Source organism: Fundulus heteroclitus, unplaced genomic scaffold (genome assembly GCF_011125445.2).
Source record: "Fundulus heteroclitus isolate FHET01 unplaced genomic scaffold, MU-UCD_Fhet_4.1 scaffold_47, whole genome shotgun sequence".
NCBI classification, from domain to species: domain Eukaryota; kingdom Metazoa; phylum Chordata; class Actinopteri; order Cyprinodontiformes; family Fundulidae; genus Fundulus; species Fundulus heteroclitus.
Genome location: NW_023396890.1, coordinates 725,067 through 742,530, shown reverse-complemented (window position 1 = coordinate 742,530; position 17,464 = coordinate 725,067). Strand labels below are relative to the sequence as shown.

The window sequence follows — 17,464 nt, the reverse complement described above, 5'->3', positions numbered from 1 at the left end:
ACGGCTCAGAGCAGCAGACAGAAAACGCCGCTCTAGCTGCGGCGCTAAAGGAGAAACAGAGTAACAGACAGCCCACATTAATTAGACTGCCAATCTGCCCTCAGCTGCAGCCGACTTAACGACCTGCAGGTCCATTAAAGCCGCTGTCTGTGAGAGAGGCTGTTTTCCCATCGCAGAGATCCTGGTAGAAAGGAGCTATGCATGCTTTAGTTAGGCAGAATCTAGTCCTAGGGTGCAGGTATGAGGGGAGAATGTGCATCAGTTTGCAATTTACCTTAAAGAAGTATTCACACCCCCTTAACTTTCCACATTTTGTCACGTCACAAACCACAATCGGCAACTTTTTCAGCTGCTACTGGATGAGATGGACCAGCACAAAGCTGCACAGAATCACAAAGCCGAAGGAAGATGTTTACGCGGTTTGCAAGTTCAAATAAAATTTGAAAAGTGTTGCATGCAGTTGTATCCAGCCCCATTACTCTGATGCATAAAAGCTGTGATCACTTTAATAAGCAACAAAGATGAGTCTGATTTACAGAGATGAAGTCTGGAAAAACAGCCAGTGTGGTCCAGTTCAGGAGGAAGAGGCAGGATTTGTCCTCCTGCACGTTGGGGAGGGTTAGCACATCTCTGAGGACCTCACATGGTCTGCCAGCATCACGGCTCTGGTGAATGTTCCCTCTGCTGTCACGAAGAAGAGTTAATACGCTGCTTAAAAAAAAAAAAAAAAAGAAATGTTCTATTGAAAGCTTGGTGTCTTGGTGTCATTTACAAGCTGCACCTCAACTGACAGGAGACTACGGAAGCCTGATAAGCACTAAGTTAAAGCTTGTTTAGATTTATGAAGAAGTGAAGATTGTTCCTATGCAGCACTTTGAATCGTTACGGAAAAGTCCTTTAGAAATAAACTTGCCTTGTCTGGCCTTGCCGAATAAAACCCTTAGAGATAACTTCCTCGTGACATCTCAGTTTTGCAAATCTGTGTATGTGAAGAGGCAATGTTATTGTATTTGTAAAATAAAAATATAAATAAAAATAACATAATGCAATTGATGGTTCTTGTCTCGTTTTGTGCACATTGTATAAAAAGTTCTTGGAGTTTGTGTTGAGCTGAAAGTTGCAGCCTGAGGAGGCCGAAGCAAACTCATCAAAAATCTCCCGTTTAGGCTGCAGGTTCTGCAACAGAAAGAAAGAAGTTCATGAAATCTTTATTGGATCGGCCGTGGAGCTGGATGGAGCCGCATCGATAAATACCTGAGGGCGTTCCTGTGTGGATTTCTAAAATCAACAGGTGAAAAAAGAACCGTTCATAAGTAAATTCTTTGAAAAACTACAGGAAGTCGATGAGAGCAGCTTCCTGAGACTGAAAGTTTAATATCTGTAAAACTGCAGGATCACACAGTCCGGTTGTTCCAGGGATTTCCAGACCTGGTCGCCACCATCAAGCATTCAGATGAAAAGACACGGGGAATCGCCCCCTCCAAAGATCCCAGGCAGGAACAGGATTCGGGTCACCGAATGACACAGTTTTATCCCAAACCGCTCCACTTATAGCGTCTCCTGGGGAAAGAAAGCAGGAAGGAGTTAAAGCAGAGGCTAAAATTAGAGAGCAGCAAGAAGAGCAGCTGAGGAGATCTCAGGTAATAAAGAAGAGACGGAAATATGTGAAATAAAATAAAACCAGCCAAATCTATTTGGCTGATGCTCCCTCTTACCCTGGCCAGCCAGATTGACGATGTGTAGCAGTCTAGTTCTGCACGTGTGTTTGTGAACGCACAAATACCGCGAGAATTCATCCTGCAGGCGAGCTTAGCTCCCTCTCTACGACTCGCCAACATCATTCAAGGCTTTTTATTGCCGTCAGTCATCAGGTCGCTGTGACCCTGCAGAGACACACAGTCTGCCTGTAGAGAAGGCAGCGTGTTTCTGTGGTGCGCCTTAAAATAGGTTAAAAAAATGAAAGTGTGCAGAAGCACCTGGAGATGTTTTGAGCTTCAGGTTTGGTCAAGTTGTAAATGTTTTAGAGGGAGGAACATCCAGAATATCTGCAGTCCAAAGATTCACACAGAAAACATGGTTAGAACGATGTCATCTGGGTGTCCAAACTTTTCATCACGTGGTCCAAATCCATTGCATCAAATGTACCCAAGTTGTAAAAGATGGAAATAAAAGAAAAAAAATCAACAAAAAACAAACCAAAATAAAAAAGATTAAATTGTGATTTTTCCTCATCATGCATCATCACGCTAACCTGACTCCGCCAGATAGATTTGCTCCGCATATCCATCTGGAAACCTTCCGTTGAAGTAATTTTGGGAAGGGGCGAAAATACTGGTTAGCTGATTGGCCTATGTTGGTGATAGACGGGTCAAATGAACCAATCAGATTCGTCGTCACTCTGTTACGAGCGACGACGAAAACACAACCACAAGCCAAGCTACTCTTGCTGCTGCAGGTAAAGGCTCGTTAGCTCAGCAAAGAAATACTCTGTAATTCCGATAAAACTTGCTCCATAGCCACGCTAACGCTAGTTTCATCGGCTGAAGCCGCCATGTTGTTTAGACTGAACTGACGCGCTTCCCGTTGCGTCACACCTCAACCCGCCTCAAAGCCAACGCTGATTGGACGTTCGTTTGGTGAACGGCTCCAAATTTTCTTCAACGGAGAGTAGCCAGACTGATCTGCGAGTGAAACCTTTAAAGCTCGCGAGATCAGGATGGTCTCACGAGGCTATCATCACGCACTAATTTAATATGTTTGAAAAGGTGTGTAAGTCATTGCAGTTTCAAAACTTTTTTACATCTTTTGCCGTATTAAAAGATCGTCATCCATTTTCCAAACTTTTTTGGACCCAATTGAATTATTTTTTTTTGGTCTAGGATTTGAGTTAATCTTTCATTGGAAACAGGCACTCTATTCATCCAATTAAAAAAAATAAGTAAAAGCCGATTTTGGTGCACCAAAGTCTGCATTTGAGTAATAGTCTTCGAACAAATTGGTCCTCTTTATGCTATGAAATCAAAGATACTTTGTGTCATACCTAACATTTTCAATTGTAATTAAATTTTAAGTTATCTGTATATTGAAGTGTATATCTTGACCTGCTGCTACTAATCCACTGCACCCTGCTTTCTTCTGAACATGTTCTGTTCATGTTCAGCACTTTGAATTGTCTTGTTACTCAAATGTACTTCGCCTTGTCACAATTTTGGCTTAATTAAGAATAAAAATTCACCATCTGCATCATGCTGGTCAAATAACTGGTCAAATGCAGTTGGTGGCCACACAAAATCAGTCCAGGAGCCAGAAAAGGCCCCCGGGCCACATGTTGGACACCCCTGACTTAAAACCTTCGTTATCTTTACATTTAAACTTCCAGTCAGGCTTTCAAATTCATGCAATTCAAACGTGCAAATCTGAATTCTCCAGAAATATGGAGACGTCAATCAGCTATTTGACTACTTCCATAATTGGTCAACAGGGGGCGCTAGAGCACCTTTATTAGCATTCCCATTTTATTTTGGGTTTACCTTTTTGCTTAAGTCATTTTTTTTTATGCTGCAAATTGAAGAACAGACAAGTGTGCATGTATATTCTAACGCGTTTGGCTTCCACGTGACTTCATGCTGCTCTCTAATTGATTACTTAATTATTCCCCTTGACCAATCAGTGTTTTTTGCTTCGTTCTTCATCCAGTCAGGTTGATTCACCACACCTCTCACCTGTGGCAGCTGTGATATGTAAAGGTCACCCAGATTAACTGATGAAAACAGAGGAGTCAGACAACAACAAGACCCCCAATTATTTATTTTAATCGCCTGCCACCACTGATTAAAGGTGCATAAAATCAGAGAACCTCCAGTAGAGTTAAATATTAGCACAGCCCTGAGGACCGTGGACGTGTTTCCACAGCTGAAAAGGTGTCGCAGCTTCATGTTAATGTCATTCAAGTTTCTGTGTGAAGGGAAAAATCTCAACTGTTCTGGAAATAAAAGTGTAAAAGAATCAGAGCAACTGAGACATTTGGCCTTTAGTTAGAGACTACTGCCTCCTGCTGGTCAAAAGCCACATTTCAGATACAAATATATAATTTATTAACATAAAGCTAAGAGCTTAAAACACTTGGTGCAGATCCTAACGCCTTGTAAAATATTCAGAAGAAAAAAAAGATTTAAAGCCCCTGATGTATTTATAATGTGTTCTCTCCATTCGACAATTCAATAATCAGGGGACGCTTTTCAAGAACTTTAAACAACTGAATAAATTTAAACCGTTTTCCGTTATTTAAAGGACACAATTTATTGACATTGTTTACAGAGAACGTGGCGTTAATTGAGTTGCTGCTTGTTGCTGCAGCTTGTGGACTCCTTCTGAGCGTATTAAGGGGACAAAGGTCAGGATTAAGCTAAACTCGGCGTTAACATATGAAATGGGACGTGATGGTTTAAATATGTCGCTTTGAAGCTTTTAATTTTAGCCATAATTCATTAGGATACATTCCTTTTACTTGACTGAAAGAACAGGTGCCTGTTTTTTAAAGAGCTTCTAAAAGAAACCTATGTTTAAAAAAAGAAAACGTGACATTGTTCACCCCTTAAAACACATTTCTTTGGTCTTAATGAATTTTCAGATAGTACATGCATTGATGCAAATACACGCAGCTTCAGCACCAAATCGTTTTCCTGCTTCCTGTTCTTCAGAGAATAAAGATCTCTGCAAACAGATGGGCTAAAAAGCTTCCTGGAACCAACGGCATCTTTTCTACGTCCCCTTAAGATCCGAATCCAGTCCAAGACGCTGACGGTCCGCTTCAATTCGACCGTCTGAACAAAAAACACCAGGTTTCCAACCACAGTTAGACACCAACAGACTTCTTTCACCCTTGAAGAGCATCAACACTTTTGTTTAGATGCTCGACGCCTTTATCAGTTAAATATTTCAGAGTTTTAGGGAAGTAAAGGATAAACTCTGCTCGTTCTCACACTAATAAATCATCTCTTGTCTGGTCAAACTAACGACCAGAGGGTTAGTCGACGACATCAATACGTCACGGCATCTTTTTATGCCTCAGAGACAGAAAACCTGAATCCAGAGTTGAATTTCTCACTGGCAAATAAAGCTGATTCTGATTTTCATGCAGCTGCCGCCATCATTTCTTTACTGCTCTTAAAATTCTCCTGTGAAAACTTAAATCTCTTCAATCAGTTTATCTGACTCTGCTCAAAATACCTTTGCTTGAAGGTAAAACTGAGCTTGTGTTGTTTTCAGGAGGTAAATCGCTTCCATTTCTTATTCAAGTGAAACTGCAAATCAGGCAGAAGTAGAGATGGCCTGTTGGTGTGACCATAGATGATAAACTTTAACAAAACTAAAAGCTACGCGGGTCCAAGATGACTTTATCCCAACAACATTTCTTCCTCCTCTGGACTAAAGTGACTTATTTATGAATTTCTCTGAGCAAAACCTCAAGGAACTGGATTTAGATTTTCAATTAACTCCATGTTTTATTACCGGGTGTGGAGATAAAAACGATAAAAAACGTTTTATCTAGATTAATATTAACGTGTTTTGCTTCAAATAATTTTAAGATCAGATAAAAAAATAACCTAAATAAATACAAAACTATTATGATTTTGACTTATTAGAGGAACAGTTTGTGATAACTGGTAAAAAGACTTTTCCATTAGTGTGGGTTAGTTTTGGCCCAGTCTGCTCTGCTGAACACATTTAACTGAGAGTTTTCCAGCAGAAACAGCTTAAAGGTGAGGCAGACACCCCGTCTACTTTTAAGACTAATCTTAAAACTTTCCTTTTTGACAAAGCTTATAACTAGAGTGGCTCATGTTACTCTGAGTTACCTTTATAGTTTTACTGCTATAGGCTTAGGCTGCTGGAGAACATGAGGGTCTAATTTTCTCACTCTATAGAGTTATACTGTTCTTCAATTATGCATTATGTGTTGTCATTTCTGCTTTAACTTTCTGTTCTCTCTCTTTCATTTTCATAGTAGGTACACCTGGTCTGGCGTTTTGTTAACTGTGACATCATCCAGAGAAGACGGCTCACCCGCTACTACCATCTAATGTAGAACAGATTACTAGATCAATGTGTGCTTCTGTGCTTTTTTGTTTCTCTTGTTGTGTCTCTGTTCTGTCTTCTGTAACCCCAGTCGGTCGAGGCAGATGACCGTTCATACTGAGCCCGGTTCTGCCGGAGGTTTTCCTTCCCGTTAATGGGTGGTTTTTCTTCCCACTGTCGCTTCATGCTTGCTCAGTATGAGGGATTGCAGCAAAGCCATGGACAATGCAGACGACTCTCCCTGTGGCTCTACGGTTCCCCAGGAGTGAATGCTGCTTGTCGGGACTTTGATGCAATCAACTGGTTTCCTTATAGGAAATTTTTGACCAATCTGTATAATCTGACCCAATCTGTATAATATGATTGATTCTGACTTTGTAAAGTGCCTTGAGATGACATGTTTCATGATTTGGCGCTATATAAATAAAATTGAATTGAATTGAATTGAAAGGTGGAATTCATGGTTCTGTCAGGAAAGGCAAGTCGTTACTACCACCTCCATGTTACAAATTTTCTGGTTCTGAAACGCTGTTAATTTTACACCAGACGGAACAAGATGCACAACTTCCAAAAAGGTCCAATTGTCTCTTGTCGGTCCACAGAACATTTCCCCAAAAAGCTTTGGGGATAATCTAGAGGTTCTTTGGTAAATGTCAGAAGGGCTTTTATGTTGTTTTGGGCCAGCAGTGGTTCTGGTGTCGGATTTCTCCCATTGATCATGATATCTGGCCCTAACAGAGGTCAGAGAGGCCTGCAGAGCTTCACATGGTGAAGCTCTGCAGGCCTCTCTTTTTTTAATATACCTTTATTTATACAGGCAAGTCATTAAGAACAAGTTCTTATTTACAATGGCGGCCTGAAAAGCGGAGTAACCCCTTAGGAAAAGGGAAGTAGGGCTAAAATAAATACAATACATTAGTAATACATACATAAGACAATTTAAAACACAACAGACAACCCAAGAATGACTTTGTAGAGAAGCAGCTGCAAGTGTCTGTGAACAAGGATGAAGTAATTGTTTTGAAGGATTAAATTTAAATTAGTCTATCCAGTTTAAGAATATTTTGCAGAGTGCTCTTCTGAGGATGTTCTCAGAACCAGAAATGGTTCTAAATGGTTCAACCAAAGCAGAGTGAGTGATTAATGTTATTTCATGATTTATAAAAGGGGGGGGTCACTATTTCACAAAAGCTCAGGTTGAATCGGAAGCTGGTACTGAAATCATTGTTTGAAACCTGCATTTGGTATTTACTCTTTTGTTGCAGTTAAAATGTGTTAATTCAGTAAAACCGGGAAAAAAAGGGTAAAAAATAAACAAATATGAGACTTTTTTAGTGTAAAACACAACAATAAAGGAAAGTTTTGCCTGAATTTCAGGATGATTTAAATTTAAAGTTGGGACGCGATAAAAAAAGGAGTTTTTCTGAGACCTGAGGATGTCCTAAAATGCATCATGCAGCAGATCTACAAGGTGCTTCATTGTTTTCCAGCGCTAAAAGTTAAATCTCCTGCCAACCAACAGGCGGTGTGACCGACAGCTCACAGGTGCTGTGAGCGTCTGCTGGTCATGTGAGAGGCGCCCTGACAGCTGACACTGTGCAAACGCTTAGATTCTACTGAGAAGTCCTTCTCACACGTTCACAAAGAGCACTTTGTCGCGTGGCAGAGAGTCGCGCTTATGTCGAATCGGTTCTGGTGAAATTCAGCGCACAGCGGCCCTCTGCTTCCACCTGCTCAGAAACAACTGTCTGTGACAAACCGTCGTCCCTTCAGCTGCTCTCTGGACGCGTGCGGCCCTGAAAGCGGCTCAGAAAAACACGCAGAAACAGGTTCAGGCTAGGGCTGGGCGATAAATCGATTTAATCCATTAATTCGAATTTACAATTCTTTAAGATTTCATTTTTGGAAAATCTGGATTTTAATTATCCAATACACTCATTGGGTTTCCATGAAGAGAACAGCATGTGATCCTGAATATATGTTTAGGCAAAATTATTGTCAAAATATTGTTACGTGGAAACTTTTTTTTACCATAATACGAGGTACTTCATTTACTTATTTACTTTTTTTTAACTTAGTTTGAAGTTCACAAGTGCAGTGAAGCCTGTTCTTAGCTCAATGTGTAATACCACTAGCAGCAAATGTTTTATTATATTTTCATTGTTTATAATGGCACGGCTGCCATCTTGTTTTATAAGCATGTTTCACAGCTTGTTTTTAGTTGCACTTTGAATTCAGGTCAACTCCCTGACGAAATGCTTGACATAAAAAGCAAGGTTTTAAAATAATTTCTTTAATTTCTTTTTATGAAACAAAAAGGAGGAAAAAATCGATTAATCGGATTTGGTATGATAAAATCAGAGATTTATTTTTTTAATCCATATCACCCAGCCCTAGTTCAGTCATAAAGACAGAGTGGTTTTAAGGTGGGCTGTGTGGTTTGCTCACAGCTAAAACACAAAGTTAACACAGGACTCACCATCAGACTGAATCAGACTGAACCGGCTCCTCTTTGGGTCATTTAGGATGACAGGAACTAGTTCTATTGGCTAAATGTCAGAACATTGTATTATTTCCTTAAAAGGAAGATATTTCTCTGCCTTTATGGCTTTGTAACGTTCTTTTAGCGTCTTTCACAAGATTAGAAGTAAAAGGGAGACCTGTGGATGCATTTTAAGGCAACACCTTGAATAAACTGCTTCCGTGGACAATCCAAAGAAATCTGCACGGGCTGAAGGGCCGCTCAGAGAGGAAGAAGCCACTACTGCAGGGCAACAGAAAAATGCCAGATTACACACTGCAAAAACGGAACTAAAAATAAGTAATTTTTTTCCTAAAATGAGCGTATCTGTCCTTGATTTGAGCAGGTAAATAAGATGATCTGCCAATGGAATAAGATTTTTGCACTTAAAATAGGAACAACTCATTTCCATCATCTTATTTCAAGTGCAGGATGTCTAATTATCTTATTTTAGGGGTCAAAATACTCATTCCATTGGCAGATAATATCATTTACCTGCTCAAATCTAGGACAAAAACACACATTTTAAGAACATTTTACTTATTTTTAGATCCGTTTTTGCAGTGCAGTTAGCGAATGCACTCTGAGGCAGACACGTTATGTTTTATAAAACTACAGTAGAAGTGATTAGACATAATGACCTTAAATTGCCAGACCAACTGTGGAGTACGGAGGCGGCAGAGGCATGATGTGTGGGGGGGGGGGGGGGGGGGGGGTGTTTTTGTCGCATGTTTCAGACGATTCTCTGCTTTAACGCACCTGATTCAGGTGCTTATGGTTCAGAGAACGGCTGTTAATCAGCCATCAGCTGAAAAAACACGCCACAATTGTCAGATTTTAATGCGTGGGAAATTATTCAATGTTCTTCTCTACTGTGCACCACTTTGTGTTGGTCAATAAAATACACGGAAGGTTTTTGTTGTAACGTGCCAAAGAGGAATCAAATTTTTTAAAGGTTTATATAATTTCATGGAGGTTATTGTTTTCATTACAATGTCGACATCCTTAGCTGTAAGATAAAAGCTTCTCTACAGTAACTGAAAGTGACTGATATTAGATTTTTATCCTTTGTACCGTATATTTGTGTAACTATTTTTAGAACTTAAAACTAAAATGTGGGTCATTTTATGCCAACGTATTTGTCTTTAGGAATAAAAAGACGAATAATGAGCCTCAGAGAGAACACAGTTAGCTTGACCTCTCTTCCACTCAGGCTTCATTTAAAGCTCTCTGCTCTGAATCGTCTCTTTTCTTTCCACGGCTGCTTCGGCCACTACAGCAAACCCAATTCACCGTCCTGCAGCGTTCAGACGGCGGTCTGCGCCTCAGAGAACCACATTTGGTGATAATGTGCAGCAAAGGTCTGAAGCCTGACAGGCAGCTCTCTGCTGGGGCCCTCAGAGGATAAGAGCTGGACCCCAGAACACTTTGGGAGAGAGACGGGACCTGAGAGGGGCTAAAATAACAAACGGGCTTAAGACACATTTAGAGTGGCGGAACTGAAATAAACCAAACGCATAGATGGCGCAGCGTCGTCTTTAGACACACATGTAACATGATCTGAAGCCCGCTGCCGTTTCTGACTCCAGGTGAAAAAACCCGGAAGTGGGTCAGGCGTTACGTAAGCTGAATATATTCTGTTCACCTCGGGCGCTGATGGGAGTGCTCAGGAGTCAGAGAGCGGGACGAGGGATGAACTGAAGCAGCAGCTCCTCCTCAGAAGCTTCCCAGCTTCACTTTTAAGATCTGATTACATAAAAAAAAATGGATTTAGCAGATCCTGTAAATATCTGCACACAAAATGACTCCAGTTAACTGGATCTGAAGCAGAGCGATGTTTTTTGCTTCTCGTATGCGACTACAGACCCTGGGGGGACACTTTAGGCTGAACCCCATCTCCTAAAGTTAACCCTCCCTCTGTTGCTTGGCGCGTGATGCGGGTCGAGGTAAAACGCCTTAAAATTGGCTGATAATCACACCTCGTTGTTTCCTACTATACAAGCTTTAACGACTTATTATGCATGTCTGTGTCACAGAAACATTCCCCAGTCCTGCCACATAGATCAGCAAACACTGATTTTAATGCTCATTAAGGCAGAAAGTAGCAGATGCATGTCCACTGTCGCCACATGCTTGCTCCAGATGATCAGTGGTGCTTCCCTGGCAAACTGTAGCTATATATAAGGAGGCATTATAGACTGAATTTGGTTGCGTTGCATTATAAATAGGATCACATGGGTCTATGTTGTTGGATGAAGCTGATTTAGCTACTTTTTCCTGGATACCTTGATCAATCAGACCCGTTTGTCTTGTGAAGAACTTTGAGATGTTATTGTTTGGGAATTAGTACTGCATGCATAAACTGAAAATAAATCTACTTCAATGCATAAAAAATATATTGGATTTTCAATCTAAAGTTGTATGTACAAATTTACTTATTGTGTGTATTTACTTTTCACTGCACCGATGCATCAGGCTACATCAAACTGATCATATATTTGAACAAACAATTCAATAAAACGGTTGCTGTGATGGGAAAATATTTTGAACTGAAAAATATTTTTTTTTCTATCTTGATTATTTATTCTGAGTAACAGTTAACAGTGGTACCGGATGATATATGTTGGATCAAAGACATCCCAGGGGCTACTGTGGCATTATTTTGATATTACGTAAAAATTTTCATTTATATGTTTTCTTTTATTCTTTAATTTTCTCTGATCATTGTTAGTTTTTCGAGTTTAGAAAGTAATCTTCTTTCTCCACAGAAACTCCTGGGAGGCCCAACCTCAGAGGAGTCAAGGGCTCAGAATCAGAAATTGGATTCAAACTTGTTACTCCTTGCATTTAAGCAATATTTATTTTATTTGCGGTTTGATTTGACTAACATATGAGATTTAAGTTATGTAATAAGATTTACTACACATTTAAACATTGAAAACTCACTATTGTTAGGGAAATAATTAGCTGTCTGAGAGGATGTAGGTAAGGAGATGCTGTAATCTACACTTCAGATGTATGATGTAAAAAATGTGTTTGGAATGTTAAGATAAATTACATGAAATGAGCTACACAGCCCAGTTGTACATTTGTTGAAGTTTGAATTTAATATTTGAAATGCTGTCAGTGGCACTTCTACTTCTAGGGCAGAGTAAATACAAGAAATTTGTTTGCAGTCCCTTGAATGTATAATTTTGCTGTTTTATGATGCAGACATCCTAGATTAAAAAAAATAAGGGTGGTGTTAATTTCTGCACATTTCTATATCTTCAAAAGAAAATAGAGGATAAATCTAGACAACAGACATATTTTGAATATATTTGGTTTAATAGGCACATATTTACAGTCTGTCTCTGTGGCTGGTAAGTTCAAATGCAAACATTTTCAAAGTGTAAAAAAAGTCCCAATTCGACATTCATCAGATCCAGTGATGCTTTAAACATTAACAAACATCATCTAGTGTGTGTCCAGCTTATAAAATTTGTGTAAATGTAGCAAATAATGCTGCCTTTTCTTTTAGACAGGCAAAACGCATCCTGATGCTCAAATCAAGCATCAAAAAATAGGAGCATGCATATTACGTAGGACCAATAGTGTCCCTACCAAAGTTCAAATCAAACCTACGCCCTTGATTCCATGTTACATTCTTTATAGTATGGGTTGGTACATTTCAGCCGGTTGTATAGCAAGGTATGTTTCTGTATCGTGTTTTAAATCCATGCCCCATGTGCCCTCTTTTAACTTTGAGCACCTGCCCCTCCAACGGTCTCTGCACGGCCCTGGATTTAACTGCAGAGCTCATCAGGTGCCCAGATCTAGTTTCTTTCCTTTTGTTTTTGTGTTTTATTTTCTCCTTATTACTTGCTTGGCTAAACTGTAAACTACTGCCTGTAAATGTGGGGAATAAATCATCTCTGAGTCTGAGCAGGTGTGATCCAGTAACTGATGGGCGGCACATCAATAAAGGTGAATTCTGGTAAAATAATGAAAATTAAACAGCAAAGGGTGCCGACACAAGCATTTCACAAAAGTCCATAACATGCAATGCCTTGCAAAAGTATTCACCCCCTTGGCTTTACACCTATTTTGTTACATAACCAATAGCTTAAATGTTTAAAAAAAAAAGTATTTTATGGTATATTATAATACTAATACTACTGGACATCCTGTACTAATATACAGGATGTCAACAAATGCCTTAAATTACATTTCATGTGTTGTGTGTCAAATTGCGTAACTTTCAAAAGTGATGACAAAGCTGTGATGAAGAGATTTAATAACAACAACAAAATGTCCCGATTATTTTACCGGGAAATCCCTAGAGATAAAATCTCTTTTCTGGGGGAGATAAATACATCTGAATTCACTCTACAGTGATCACCAAATATAAAATTTAATAATAAAGAAAAAAAGTCATTTAAGGAGTTTTCTGTTAATTGGTCTATTTCTAGGACAAAGGTGTTTCTACGCACACCCAGACAAAGAAAGCCCACCCTAATGATGACAGGCCCACTATTACGTAATAAAGATTTCCCGATTAATAAAAAGGACCCAGAGGTGTCATCAGAACATAACACCGGCAGCAGCCACACTGATCCCGCCGCGGAGCGGGAGGTCCAGTCCCTGTGGAGGAGGTCCCTCTGTCGGTGGCCGCAAGGAGCGGTCCAAACCTGGGGAGGGATGTCTGCCCAAGCTCCCCTCCCTTTACCACCGCCTCCAGGCGCTAATAACCGGCCAGAAAATGGCTCCAATACAGAGAAAAACCGTGGCTTCAAACAAGAACCACTGAATATTTCCCCAAAGCTAAAAAAAAAAAAACAACGAGCCAAGAGACGCTGTTTACGCACAGCCTGGAGAGTGGTCCAACACAATAGGCCGTGTTGTCCATGTTTAACAGAACCAGCAGAACTGATGGAGTTTGGGCCCAGATCATCTGTCTCAGGGTTCACTTACTTTCTAAATGAACACATACGTTTCTAGTCGGGCTACATTGTCTCAGAATACCCCCCCCCCCCCCCCCCCCCCTCCGGTCCTCTGGCACTTGTGCGTCTCTCACTAATAACTCATCCTTTCATCCATCCCCTCCCTCCTTAGCGACGTGCGTAAAAAGCCCCCCCGCACTCAATCATGATCCACTCCTTCACCCCCCCCCCCCCCCTGCCCACCTGGCAAAAAAAAACAACAAAGAAACAACAACAACACACACACACACACACACACACACACACACAAAAGTCTTCCCTGAAATGAAAGGTAACACATTGGCGCAGATGACAGCTAATTAAAATGATGTTCTGTGTTTAATGTGAGGAATGTAACTGCATTCTGGTAACTGGGTCTGGATCCTGCCTTAGTCTGGACTATGGAGGAGTTTCTCCTAGAAGCCGACAGTTTCCATATATGCATTAGTCGGTATGACGTGCAGGAGGCAGAAAATTGGGCTATTGTCCCCAGAAATGGCGCAAACGACCGCTAACCGTGGCAGAAAAGTCGGGAGAAAGCAGCATTTGTGCCTCTGTGACTCTCATGCAAAGGAACCAAAATGGCGATGCAGGGAGGGACATCAGCGCCAATAACAGAAGAAGAAACAAAGCTGCTTCACAGGGCAAACTTTTATTTGGGGGCTTCGTGTCGCCGTGGGTCGACGCGCTCAGCGTGACAACAACAATCATGAGGGGAACGCAAACGTCAGAGTGGGGAACGGTTGGGTTCTGATGGCCAGTTCCTCAACAAAAGACAGCCATCACTGCGCGCTGCGCTGCAGGACTTTGGTTCCAGCTTCAGCTGCTCCCCTCCCACCCCCCGCCTGTCCCTGCAGCTGGACGCGCACCTGAGCGCAGGTTGACCCCCCCAGCTCTGATCCCCGTCAGAACCGCGGCGATCCGCTGCGTGAGGAGCCCAAACTTCACCTTATCTCTGGAGGCGCTGGCAACTTTCCTGACAATGGAGCTCCAGAGGCGCCTGCCATAGTGACAGTTATAAGCAAATCTGCCCCAGAATCGAGAAATAACGCGAACCCGCCCGATGCACCGCGACCCGAACGGAGCCCCGACGGAGCCCCGTCTGTCACCCGCGGCTTACGGGTCGCGACATTTGCGTTATTGGAGGTTTAACAGCAAATAATCTCGAACACGTCATTCAAAGTCAATGGCCGGGCTGTGTTAGTTGGGAAAACGTATCCAAGTATTAAAAGCATAAACGGAGCTCTGCGCGGTCGGAACCGCGCGCATCCGTTCGGTTAAAGATTCAATTTGGACGTGCGCCGCGTGGCATCCCGCCCGGTGCCGTCGGTTCGGGTCAATTTGACGGGAATTGTGCAAAATTGTTGGCGGCGCGCGTTCCTTCCAGCCGGTTTTCCCGGAATAAAAGTTGTTCGCCGGTGCCGAGCGAGCGGGAGGAGCGTGCGGCAGGGAAGCCGCATGTCCTCAGCACCGGCCCGTGGCGTCCGGCGGGCCGGCCGGGACGCGGGGTCGGCACATTGGACCGGAGATGGAGGAGGAAGAAACACAAACGGGACGGCGCCAGTTCCATGGAGTCCGCGAGATCAGCTGCTGGCAGTTGGTGTTCTCAATCACGTCCGCAGCGAGGCTTCATAGGCTCCATGGCGCCTGGACGCTCCACACTTTACGCCGGAGCCGCTCCGTCCGCTGCACGCTGCGCGCACTGCCGTTTTTAACCTTTTTAATCACTAAATTACTTTTTCTGGCGTCACACTTTGAAGACACTTTTTAAAAAAGATATTTAATAATAATAAAAACATAATCAGTCCAGCTTGCTCAGGTTTTCTGACGGCCAGGCGGACCAGAGGTGAAATTACACCTCCAAGTTTTTCCATCAACTTATCCAGCCAGAGGGGGGGAAGAAGACCGCCACCATGGCAGAGACGTCGGCCGCTCCAGCCAAAGCCAAGCGGGCGTCCAAACCCAAGAAGCCCGCCTCGCATCCCAAGTACTCGGACATGATTAAAGCGGCCATCGTCCACGACGCGAGCCGGACCGGAGCGTCCCGTCAGTCCATCCAGAAGTACGTGAGGAAGAACTACAAAGTGGGCGACAACGCCGACGTCCAGATCAAGATGGCCCTGAAGCGGCTGGTGGCGTCCGGCATGCTGCGCCACACCAAAGGCATCGGCGCGTCCGGCTCCTTCAGGCTCACCAAGCCGGAGGACACCAAGAAGACCCCCGCCAAGGCTGCGTCCGCCGCCAAGCCCAGGAAGGTGGCCAAGCCCAAACCCAAGAAGGCGGCCAAGCCCAAGAAGGTGACCAAGACGCCCGAGAAGCCCAAGAAGGCGGCCGCCAAGAAGGTGAAGAAGGTCGCCAAGAAGGCGACCCCCGTGAAAGCCAAGAAGGCGCCGGCCAAGAAGCCCAAGGCGGCCAAGCCCAAAGCCAAGCCCGTGAAGAAGGCGGCCAAGCCCAAGGCCAAGGCCCCTAGGAAGGCGGCGAAGAGCGCAAAAAAGAAGTGAAGGGACTCTCAGACAAACTCACTGTAAATACCGGAGGATTTTGTTTTTGTTTTTTTTCCTATATGTATTATTTTTGTAAAATATCCTGCAGAAATCTGCTGTTTATACCTGTAGTTGTTTTGTTTTTCTTCCATCCATTGCAACGTTTAGTCTGTAAAACTAATCCTGAACATTTTCATCCCGTTAAAGTTTGAGTCTGACCTTTGACCCTCTTCCACACATGTAAATATGAGACAGTTGCTGTCCTCGCCGTGGAGGGAGAACACCAGCGTCATTTCTCCTGATCCCACTCAGGTTCTCCTTCTGACGGGGTTCCACACTTTTTACGACTATTTGCAATGTGTGTCAATAAAAACGGTTTCAACTTAGTGTCCTGATTTTACACACGTTTGTTGGTGGCGCTTTCCTCTGAGCAATCTGCCTTTTATCTATATATAGTCCTACATTATGGCCGTGGAGCTTTATAGTGTGATAAAAGATGTTTCCATATCATAAAGGGGAAAAAAAATTAAGTTCTGGTAATTGAAGCTTAATTAGTGTGCAGAGGGGTAAGCAAAATAGTTATAATCATGAACCAGAAGCGATAAGAGCCATGCAAGAGTTGGGTTTAAAATCTTTAAATATATTTAGCTTTTTTTAGAAATGATTACATTTCTATTTTTATGGATTAGAAATGGGGAGTGGGCTGATAACTGTTTGGGAGGCCTCAACGTTTAGGTTCTTTTTCCCCCCTGATTCTTCTATAAATATAAATAATTCAGCTGATTTGATATATCGAAACACATTTTTTTGGCCCAAGGATATTCTGATGAACTTGATTTTGAAATACAACTATTACTGTTAAAATCTGTGACAGACACCCGGAAGGTGTCTGTCACATATTTTTTATTTAACATAAATAAGCTATAATTCAGGCATAAACAACAGCATGCAGGGAGCCACTGCAGTTAGGTGCAAATAATGACGCTTAGAAATAACCAAGTCATAATGAAAGTTGGAGTTTAACATCTGTGCAGGTGAAGCTGCACAAAAAGCCAATAATGCAATTTCATTTTATTATAAATATGACTAGACCTTGAATAAAGTTTTTTTTTTCAGATTTTTTTATTTAGATTGTGGGGCGGACACACCCAGGGTCACTTGCTCTGCCTCCCGCCGGTCAAACAGACACTGCCATCTGGTGGTGGGTTGAGGGAACGGCAGCCTTCTCGTTTCCAGCTGAGTCAGCAGCAGCCTGGGGGAACACGCATACCGGTCAGGGGTAAAACATGGTTAGCAGATGACCCACCTGTATGTTAAAAACAATTAAACCCCAGGAGAAACATTAAAACGGAGATTGACATTTGGACAAATGTTAAATGCCACCAACCACAATAATCTCATTCATATAGCAAAAGATGTTT

At 42.2% G+C, this 17,464-nt stretch overlaps 1 protein-coding gene across 1 annotated transcript; it reads left to right on the top strand.

Moving 5' to 3' along the window:
- The first annotated feature begins 15,200 nt into the window (after window positions 1–15,200).
- LOC105926601 (histone H1.0-B) lies at window positions 15,201–16,443 on the top strand. The gene has a single exon (XM_012862994.3). It carries the CDS (start codon window positions 15,474–15,476, stop codon window positions 16,059–16,061), a length of 588 nt encoding a protein of 195 aa, XP_012718448.1. The 5' UTR covers window positions 15,201–15,473; the 3' UTR covers window positions 16,062–16,443.
- The last annotated feature ends 1,021 nt before the right edge of the window (window positions 16,444–17,464 follow it).